Source organism: Gossypium arboreum, chromosome 5, assembly GCF_025698485.1.
Source record: "Gossypium arboreum isolate Shixiya-1 chromosome 5, ASM2569848v2, whole genome shotgun sequence".
Lineage (NCBI taxonomy): Eukaryota > Viridiplantae > Streptophyta > Magnoliopsida > Malvales > Malvaceae > Gossypium > Gossypium arboreum.
Genome location: NC_069074.1, coordinates 38,196,991 through 38,207,475, shown reverse-complemented (window position 1 = coordinate 38,207,475; position 10,485 = coordinate 38,196,991). Strand labels below are relative to the sequence as shown.

Below are 10,485 nucleotides of genomic sequence, written 5' to 3'. Positions count from 1 at the left end.
GAGGGTTGGTGTATATTATAACCATTGGCCTAAGGGGAATATATTCATTTTTGCCTTGCTTACATCATCAAATTAACATTGAATCATATGCCAAAGAAATGAAAAATATCAATGTTAGTAAAAGAGGAAATGACTCTTTCTTTTATTTTACAAAGAAAGTTATGCTCACATATACTAAAATTTCAACTTTGGAATTTTAGATATATCTCTTAAAAATATTATAAGAATTCATTAGACTTAATCTTTAATATGAGTAGATATTAGAATTCCAACTTCAGACTTATTCATCTTTTAATGCTGGCTTGAGGAATTAATTAAGTTAATTTTGAAATATTTTTAAATGATTTAATATATCATTCGATATCTAAATTTGATATTTTTAATGTGCTACATGTATTATTTTTTAGTTCAATCGATAGTTTTATTTGACAAAAGTTATTATTTTGGTACTTAAAGGTAATGATGTTAACTTTTAGTGTTTAATTTGAGTTTTAGGATTGATTTGATGAAAGTTAATTACTAATATTATTAAGTTTGAATTTTCATGATTTTGTTAATAGATTAAATTTAGTATTAATTGTAAATTTATTTAATTTTGTGTTTAATTTGTCAAATACAATATGATGGATATGATTTGATTTGAGTTTTACAATTGATTTGTTGAAAGTTAATTGCTAAAAACTTAAATTAAACACTAAAAAGTTAACATTGTTATCTTCAAATAGTAAAATGTATAACTGTTGTCAAATACAGTTATCAAGTTGAACCAAAAAATAACACATATACCACATAAAAAAAATTGTAAAACATTGACAACAAAAGACTCAAAAGCCATGTAAAAGTTTTGTTTGGACTCGACAATGTTACGTATAACTAAATCAAATCCCACTATGTTTTCTCTCTCTTAGTAGCCAATTGTTTAGGTGTTTGTGTTTTATGTAGAAACAAGACTGCTGGTTTGTATGATGTTTTTACTTTTTAGTGACAACAAGAGCTTTCCTGTTTTCCTTTCTGTTGTTTATTTTTTAAAAATTCTTTCAAGAATGGTATTTCAATTCGTTTTAATGGAATCCCTAGACTTCGATACAAGACGTGTGGATGTTTAAAAATATTTTACATGAAATTTGCCCTGTATATAAGAAGTCCACATTGTGCTTGATCATTCACCATTAATGATAAAAGAAAGATCATAAAGAAGAAAAAAAAACATTGTCAATGGGTTCTTTGGGTGCAATTTTAGATCAATCTAAGCCATTTTTGGCTGTACTCTTTTTGCAGTTTGGGATTTCAGGCATGTCTATAATTACTAAGTTTGCTTTGAACCAAGGGATGAGCCAGCATGTTTTGGTTGTCTACCGGCATGCCATTGCCACTCTTGTCATTGCTCCTTTTGCCATTGTTTTGGAAAGGTCTAAATTTCTCTCTTATTCTGTTTCTTTTCCTTTAAGTTTACATAAATGGCAGTGCTAAGGTAATAAGGGAAGAGATTGCTTTCAGTTTTTTCTAATAGTAATTTATGAAATATAAAAATAAATATTTGAGTTTCAAAGCTTTGGATGGTACCTCTTAATGATGGATGGGTGAAGTAGCCAATCGGGTTGAACCCCGATTTTCACTCTAGTTTTTTATTTATTTTTTTATAAAAATAAAAAATATTGTGATGTACAAATAAGGGATGAGATTGTAGACACTATCACAGTAAAAGTCAAAACTTATACTTAATGGATATCAGATTTTATAAATTCTACATAAACCAAATAGATTGACTCCGTCTGACATTTTACTTCACAGGAAAATTAGGCCAAAAATGAGCCTGTCTGTCTTTGTTAAGATACTGCTTCTAGCCTTACTAGAGTAAGTAAAAAGTTGCTTTTGGGGGGTTTAAATATTATTAAATATTGATTTTTCCCTTTCTAAATTCAAATTAATTGCGAATAATTAATTATTTTCTGCAGACCAACAATGGACCAAAACTTACTTTACACAGGCATGAAATATACTACGGCAACCTTCACATCTGCCATGACCAATGTTCTTCCTGCATTTGTATTTTTGCTTGCCTGGATCGTCAAGTAATTAAATTCTACTTATCATCACACACATAAATACATATATATAATAACCAGTTTAGGATGTTTTACTTGTGTCATTCTACGTATTAGGATTTGATTACTACTTCCACTTATTCTTATATCAAAGGTATTGTCTTCTTTGGGTACTTCCGTTAATCGAAGGTATACTTCCTTCAGTTCAAACAATGTATTTCTCTCTTATGAAAAGCCTTTTGCACTCGAGAACCAGCAAATTCCCAAAGATAACAAGTTAACAACACTTTTATGAATTGATCAAATCTCGAGTACACCAAAGGGAAGGGACGGGGACAAGCAGGGGTCTAACTCCCCCTAGCCCTCCAAATTCCTAAAATTTTAATGTTTTTATATCATAAAAAAATAGTATATATGGAAGTTGAGTTAGGCAATGGATTAATGAGTGGGGGAAATTTGATGCAGGCTTGAGAAGGTTAACATAAGAAAACTCCATAGCCAGGCAAAGATATTAGGCACAATTGTGACATTTGGGGGAGCAATGCTGATGACATTGATTAATGGACCAATGTTGCCGTTGCCCTGGACTAAATCAAATAACAATCATGTATTTTCAAGTGCATCAGCAGTTAAGCAAGATCCAATCAAAGGTGCTCTCATGATCATTTTTGGCTGTTTTTGCTGGGCTGGTTTCATCATTTTACAAGTAAATTTCCTCATTCATTTTATAACTTTGTTTACATTTCTCTAATATTTCCCATCATAAAGCTTCCATTTCCACAAGAAATAATTCAAAAAAGTGTTGCGCTTTCTTGTATAGGCAATTACCCTAAAATCATACCCTGCTGAGCTCTCCCTAACAGCGTTTATCTGCTTGGCGGGCACCATTGGAGGAAGCATTGTAGCGCTGGCAATGGAAGCTGGCAATGCCGCCGTGTGGTCTATTCATTTCGATGTTAAATTGTTGGCTGCAGTTTACAGCGTAAGATGCTCTCCGTTCAATTGAAGTATATTTTAGGATTTATGTTTTTTTTTTTTTTATTCACGACTGTTGTGTTTGGCTGTAGGGAGTAATCTGTTCCGGAATTACTTATTATGTTCAAGGAGTAATAATGAGAAGTAGAGGACCTGTATTTGTGACTGCATTTAATCCTCTGAGCATGGTTATTGTTGCAATTTTGAGCTCCTTTATCTTATCCGAAATACTTTATTTAGGAAGGTACATATCAATCCCCCTTCTTAATATTGTTAGGATTTAAATTATGATTATGTTATTATTATAATCAATTATAATAATTTTAGACTTGAGGATAACCGGATTGATCTCATACCTTATCAAGGTTCAATTTTACAAGTGATCTTAACTAAAGTTGCTCAAACTCAACTTCACAATAATTTAAACCAAATTTAACTTCTTTGTTAACTTTCAAATATAAATGTGTAGTTTACGCCCCTTAACTGAATTGATAAAATAAGAGATTCTAGTTGCTAATTACTATTTAAATCTATTATGGATAATCTTGATAATTTTGCTAATATGGTGCAACCTTTGTAGGATAATTGGAGCAATTGTAATTGTTATTGGCCTCTATATGGTTTTGTGGGGTAAGAGCAAGGATCAATGTTCATCAAATCAGAACATCAAAGTGGAAGAAGCATCAAATGATCAGAAAATGATTGTCATTGATGATCACCAGACATCAATAATTTCAGATCAAGATTTTGTCGTCGTCCTGGATTTAACCAGCAACAAGGTAACACCTACCAAAGAATCTGTTTGAGGAAAACAAAATTTCTCCACAAGTTTTTTCCCCTACATGGATTGAGCTAATGTTCGTAATAAGATGCTTCTTGTCCGTATCTGTCATTTTCTTCAAAGTATTTGTAGCAGGTATTTGTGTTTGACCCCTACTCAGACATGTTTAAAATGTGTCCAAAATACTACGGGTATGAAATACACGGGTTACACATTCAGAACAAGTAAAATTCTACATCTCACAACAAATCTGGTAATCAAAATCAATAAAGGTCTCATTTAGAAAATTTTGGAAAGCCACGATATCTAAAGCATTCATCTGCATAAATTATTGAAATCCCAAAACAAGTCTATAGTTTAGTACAAAAATACAAGCTGCAATGCACAGATCTGACCCACCTCACAACAAGATTTGAAAGGCTGAGTCTTCATCTCAAGATGACACAGCAGCATCATCCTTTCCGTATATACGCTGAAGTTCACGGGTGGCAGCTTGATATGATGCTGCAATAAAGAAACAAGGAAATTGAGTCTAGAGAACTTTAAAAGAAAAATGGACTGCTAATTTCATGAACTCAAGTGTGAATGTTAAATAAGAGTGTGTTTGATACAAATATGATCAATATTGTGAAGTCTTTTGAGAATCATATCCTTATAACCATATCCAAAAATGGAGCCAAATCAAAATAGCTAGTTCAGCCAACTAAACAGCAGCTTTACCTTTCCAGATGCGAAAGTTCTTCTGGTTGATTTGAGAACCTGTCACAGTTTGAATTGCATCAAAAAGCAACTCTTGTGGAGTGTTCTTGAGCTCCTGAACAACAGCATATATGGTCTTCCCACTCTCAAAGTAAATATGATTATTTGGGTGTTTGGTCTTGCAATTAGCATGGCGCTCAAACTCATATGCATTAAGAGCCTGCACAATAGATTTTGAATTTTACAGCAATGATACTCTGATTTAGTAATATAGATCTCTTCCTATAACTTTGCAACAAAGAACACTAGTTGGCATATTAAAACAGGGCTGAAAAGTGGAGTGACTATAGTCTATACGAGTTGCTTACTTTTTCAAAGTTGCAGTCTTTGCAGCCACACATATACCCAGTCCCTTGTATATATCCTTTAAGGCTTTTCTGCCAATGAAAAGGTTATGTTACATAAGTGAAATCCCACCAGTGAAAAGGTAAGACATAGGAAATAACTCACCTCGCGTGACCAAGAAACATACTTCACAACAACTCCGTCAAGCATACCAGTTGATAACAGGCTTTTGACATTGGAAGGGAAATTGTTGGGAGAAACCTTTTTAGAAGTCTTTGATTCTTTATGCTTCGGGTTGGTATCAGTTGTAGAACTATTTTGGGGGGCACCATTTACATTTGAATCTGGATTCGACTCAACCAAAACTTGCTGGCAGGGCACTTCCGAAGCTTGTGCTGAATTCTGATTACTCATCAATAAGTCATAACCACTAATAATACTACCTGAGCAATTTTCCCTGGATTCATCATGGAAGCCCCCAAAAGATATTGTATTGCTTTCACCCTTCTTGTAGTTAGGATGCATAGAAAGAATATTAGACTCTCCTTTATCTTGCCTAGGAGCCATGGCTGTGATGTTACAGTCTGCCTTATGATAGGAAGGTCCCACTGGTATGATATTATCACCTTCCTTATCAAAAGAGGATGCCATTGAAATCAAACTCTCATTCGGTTTACTATATGCAGGGGCCATTGAAATGAAATTTTCTTGTCCCTTACCATAAAAAGGGCTTAATGAAATTAAGTTTGCATCTCCCTTCTCGAATGACTGACCGATTGAAATAAAATTGCCATCCTCCTTGTCAAAAGGCTGACCCATCGATAAAATACTGTCATTTCCCTTGTAATTGTGGCCCACAGGTATAAAGTCATTAGCCCTCTTGTTAAAGGTATGACCAATTGAAATAAAATTGCCATCTGTCTTACTGAATGTTGGGCCCATTGGTCTGGTACTTTCATCCTCACTTCGATATGTTGGGCCCAGCAATATGGCATTACCATTTTTACCGAAAACGGAAGACATTGAAATAGTGCTATTAAATCCTCCGCCATACGGGTGCCCCATTAATGTTCGCATGTCGTTGTTGGAATCCCTAACTTGATTGACCTTAACTTTCCTTAATCCACCAAAACTGAGACATGAAGAGGCATCTTCAATGGTATGGGACATAGACAAAGCCGCAGATGAACCACTACCATATTGATCCTCAAAATCCTTTCTTCCCATATTCAAATTTCCAGTGTCAACAGAAGAAATGTTCCTATCAACCAAGTTGACTGTTCGTATGGACTCAGATCCAAATAGGTGGTCACCAAATGGGCCAGAAACCGACTGAAAACAGGAAGCATTTTGCCAAGGAGAAACACTGACGTCTGCAATTCCTGAAACTGGTTGGCTGTTAAAGGATTCTATTGCTTGCTTCTTGTTGCTGAACAATTCTGATGCAGCGGCATCCATAAACCATTGATGACCCCGCTTTGCTTCAGATTTTGAAGAATCATCATAACCCATCTCTCCGTTACTTAGAAATGATCCATCTCTCGGCATCCATAAACTCTTTTGCTGGAAAGACTGCCCAAAATCAATAATAAAAATAAGCAAAGTGCAAATTGGGAGCATTTATTATCATATGACAACAAGAGTTACTAACAAGTGAGGAATAAGAACCCTATCACAACACAAACCCAACCCTCAAGAAATCATGTCATCAGAAAATTACAATGTATATATATCAAGCAAAAAATGTTGCATGCTAAAATCAGTAAGAGACAAATATGTGTATATATGTGTGTGTGTGTGTTTGAAAACTGGCTATAGTCTGATAGATCCATCTGAGGGATTTTCAAATCAATTTTAAAAATCCTACCAGAGATATCAGATAAGTTTCAGGGTATGACTTAGCTGCTAAAAAAACATAGGAACTACAAGGAAACAAATAATCAAAAGTGAAAACCAAAAGGTTCACCTTTTACTTGCACGAACAAAATTCAAATCCAATTGGCAAGCTCTTCTAAGCAGGAATGATAAAATTTCCAGTTTCTTTCATATCTTAATGAAAGCTCAGAAAAAGAATCCTTTGAAACATTTCCACCCTTAGATGTTGACGGTAAGACTTTCAAGATAGCTCATTGTACAGGTATGCATATAATGAGGCTAATTATAAACAAATTAGCTTAACTCAACAAAGAAGTTTCTCTGGAATCGTATCATGCCAATTAAAATCTTCGAAGAGTTGCCTAAAGATGCGCGCAAACTTGCAAAGGACAGCTAAACTTGCCTTTTACAGTTATAGCTAACCTTTTACGGCTATAGCAGCCTTTTACGGCTATAGCTAGCTTATTCAACTTCGTAACATTCAAAAACTTGCCTTTTATTTCTCCCTAGATGGACCTAATATTGCCAGATATCTGCAATTTGTTGAAAACTTATACAAGCGTCAACACTTAAGATTTGGACCAAAAACGAAAATTTTCAAGGCATTGAAGTTGCAACAGGCATAACCTAAATTTCCTTCCAACAAATATAAAAGTCAACTATTCATTAAACTCTATTCGGAACTTTATTGATATACAGGCAACTTTATTTACTCATAAAGTTTCTTCCAGGAACAAGTTTTTCTCAGCCTTTGAATCAGAATTATGGCATTCAAATGATATTAAACAAATTACCTTGCAAGTTGCTCATGTCCTGTTGCATTCAACAGTGACATCTTTTTAATTTTATCTTAACATGTAATCCGAACAAGGCAGCAAAGTGATACAACTGCAAGTGTAACCCATATTAGACTAGGAGCCCAAGACGAAAACAGTGTCACTCATTGAAATGAGTTATTAAACATACAGATTTTGCTGTTTCCTTGTAGAAGCTTGTGCACAATGATGATGCTGAAACAACGAAAAGCAACTAAAGAAAATAGTTGTCAAGACCATGATGGTTTCAATTCTACATGTTATGAATATAAGCACCACCACACCATAGAATCAAAATGAGAATCATCTGAAGTTTCATAAAGCATGTGTAAACATACTAAATGTCCATGCATTTATATAATTGTTTATGTAATTTTTTTTTCCAATAAATGGGTACTGTTGTTTGATCAAGAAAATAGAAAAAGAAATCTTATTTATACATAAGGCATTGTCTTTCATGTTTTCTATGAAATTTTAACAAGATGTGGGTATCCATACCGTACGATGGATACTTTTAGGTCAAACATGCAAGTCCAAAACTTTAAGCAAAGTGCAACTCAGCCTTCTAGACAATACGCATAATGGACAAACATACCACAGTGCAATTAGTTAATGTAGTCAAAAGAAAAACAAAGCTCTTTTCACCTTGAAATTTTAAGAAAAAGTGAGCTGAAAAAATTAGTTGACGTAACAAAGAAAATAGTGATTTATTTGGATCTCCTTCATTTGTTTATTAGAGAACTTATTTTACTTTAAATCATAAAACTATTAGATTTTTTCTTATAATATATATATTCGATAATGTTAAAGTCTACAGTAGTAACCACAAGAATATTTTCAATTAATATTCTCTGAAGCAAATGTGTCCTTTCTGTTTTAGTCAGATTCTACCCAACTTATATGGTCGATTGACTCTCAGACCATCAACTAGTGCATATTTTAGACGGATTCTACCCAACTTCTACAATCGATTGACTCTCAGACCATCAACTAGTGCATAACCAAAGGGAATATACAGAAAAACCAACAGCTGGTAAATGCAAATGGTTTAAATCAGCATATCAGTCATGGAAATTGCTAATGCCAAAGCTCCAAATTGCTTGAATATGACATGGATCACCATGTCTGCCTACCCGAGGCACATAACCGTCAGCATTGCATTCATTAAAAATTAAAATCCCTCAATTTTCAGCATAATTAAACCTAAAATAAATCAGCATGTACATATCTAAGGTGCATGATCATCCAATTTAGTCATTTGCTTTCATTAGGATTTTCAAATTCCTTGAACTTCTGACAGCAGCAGAGAACCTAGCATAAATTAACATTTTTGTATGTCTAACAGACATAATTGTCACCATTACTTTTATTAAAGTATTTACATTCCTTAATTCGAACCTAATCAAACGTCACGTAATGCACCTTATATTCTTGACTAAGAAAGTAATCATTCTGATTACTTTGCATACAAAACTAACATAAATCAGTATATCTCCATATTTGGGCTACACGCATAGCACGGCAACATTGATTACAACATTTAAATTCCTCAAAGCTACTAAATAATGGAACCTTACACTAACCAACATATCTGCATCCTTAAAACACATTTAAATGCCTTAAAAGCTGTGAAAGAAAGGAACCTAAGATTAATCACCATAACCGCATTTCAAAGGCAAGCGATAATCAGATTATTTTTACTAATGCATTTTAATTCTTCAAATTCCAACCTAACGAAACCAAGTATAAATCACCAGTTATATGTCTAAAACAAACCATCATCACAATAACTGTTAAAACATAAAATTTTAAATTTCTCAAAGCTCCAACACGATAGAAGCTATCATATTTGCAATTATGCACATATAAAGCACAAACCATCCACATTTTTAAATTTCTGGCGCACCAAAGCACCATTCAACTAACAACATTCAACTTCGTGAGAAAATAAAAACTCCATGTAAGCACATTAATTCATTAAAAAAAATTCAAAACAATATCTAGAAAAGTACAACAAAACAGACTATGAAATCAAACAAATACTCATATGAAATGAGGAATGAAAAGGAGAATTTTTTTTTTTAAAAAAATTAACAAGAAAACAACGAAACTCGAATAAAACATTTGCATGCAATAAAAAGAGCTCCGAAAAGAGTTGCGATCATACCATTTCTCGCCAACCTTACAATCAGACTCGTCTTCACTCAATCAAAAACCAAGCTTCTTTCACCCTCCAAAACACCTTCAGAAATTGAAAAGACAAATTAATCAAATCAATAGACCTTTAGTCACAAATTTTGCATGCATTACTCGATTCAAAAAAAGGAAATATTAACATTTCTTTGTATTTATAAAAATAAGGTTAAAAAACCCAACTTTTGTTCAGTTTTCTCTGAATTTTACATAGAACTTAAACCGTCTTTTGCAAGCAATGGTGTGAAACAAAAGCCTAGAAATTACAATAAATGAGCGAGTCTCTAAGCTAATACCTTTTCCGGAGAGATCGCCGGTAAGACTTCCCGGCTTGAACTCACCGGAGATAATCAACCGATTTTTTTTCCTTTTTAATTTTTTTGAAGTGAAAGTGAGTAGTACGGAATACATTGAAAAAACGACTCAGAGCGTCCCAGCCTTTAAATAGGAAAGAGAGAAATTATATACTGTACTGCCGAAGGATTTTCAATTAATGGACTCCTTAATTTCCATCCGACACGTGGCGTCAATCGTGATTTGGGTACCAGTTGAGAATGAGGGGAAAATCGTGGCCGCTAAAACATAAAATTTGGTCAGGGATAATGGCAACTTTGCCCTCTTTACTTTACCAAAATTTTCAATGTGATACCTACAGTTTCTAAATGGTCACTTTGCCCCTGTACTTTATTCTGTAATCTAATCTGATACTTGGGTCTAACGGCGTTAATGCCTAACATGTGGATCGTTATTATAATGC

General features: G+C 33.7%; 2 protein-coding genes across 4 annotated transcripts; one reads left to right on the top strand and one right to left on the bottom strand.

The window, feature by feature from the left end:
- Positions 1–1,170: 1,170 nt before the first annotated feature.
- LOC108451276 (WAT1-related protein At2g39510-like) lies at positions 1,171–4,088 on the top strand. Of its 2 annotated transcripts, XM_017748982.2 has the most exons (7): positions 1,171–1,409; positions 1,792–1,854; positions 1,956–2,072; positions 2,511–2,751; positions 2,866–3,027; positions 3,113–3,264; positions 3,601–4,088. In XM_017748982.2, exons 1-7 carry the CDS (start codon positions 1,216–1,218, stop codon positions 3,824–3,826), a joined length of 1,155 nt encoding a protein of 384 aa, XP_017604471.1. In that variant the 5' UTR covers positions 1,171–1,215; the 3' UTR covers positions 3,827–4,088. The 2 variants fall into 2 exon arrangements, with proteins under 2 accessions (XP_017604471.1, XP_052885060.1); XM_053029100.1 differs by lacking the exons at positions 1,792–1,854; positions 1,956–2,072.
- LOC108450276 (uncharacterized) lies at positions 4,080–10,165 on the bottom strand. Of its 2 annotated transcripts, none has more exons than XM_017747828.2 (6): positions 10,025–10,165; positions 9,703–9,777; positions 5,011–6,417; positions 4,869–4,937; positions 4,522–4,720; positions 4,080–4,305 (listed from the first exon to the last, which is right to left on the bottom strand). In XM_017747828.2, exons 2-6 carry the CDS (start codon positions 9,703–9,705, stop codon positions 4,235–4,237), a joined length of 1,749 nt encoding a protein of 582 aa, XP_017603317.1. In that variant the 5' UTR covers positions 9,706–9,777; positions 10,025–10,165; the 3' UTR covers positions 4,080–4,234. The 2 variants fall into 2 exon arrangements, with proteins under 2 accessions (XP_017603317.1, XP_052885059.1); XM_053029099.1 differs by lacking the exons at positions 9,703–9,777; positions 10,025–10,165 and adding exons at positions 7,515–7,608; positions 7,687–7,712.
- Between the last annotated feature and the right edge of the window lie 320 nt (positions 10,166–10,485).

Coding starts and splice junctions, on each gene's coding strand:
- LOC108451276 (XM_017748982.2), top strand. CDS start 1,216: ATGGGTTCTTTGGGTGCAATTTTAGATCAATCTAAGCCATTTTTGGCT. Junction 1,855..1,955: donor CTGCTTCTAGCCTTACTAGA/GTAAGTAAAAAG, acceptor TATTTTCTGCAG/ACCAACAATGGACCAAAACT. Junction 2,752..2,865: donor CTGGTTTCATCATTTTACAA/GTAAATTTCCTC, acceptor TTTCTTGTATAG/GCAATTACCCTAAAATCATA.
- LOC108450276 (XM_017747828.2), bottom strand. Junction 4,938..5,010: donor ATGTTTCTTGGTCACGCGAG/GTGAGTTATTTC, acceptor TTTCATTGGCAG/AAAAGCCTTAAAGGATATAT. Junction 4,721..4,868: donor AAGACTGCAACTTTGAAAAA/GTAAGCAACTCG, acceptor TCTATTGTGCAG/GCTCTTAATGCATATGAGTT.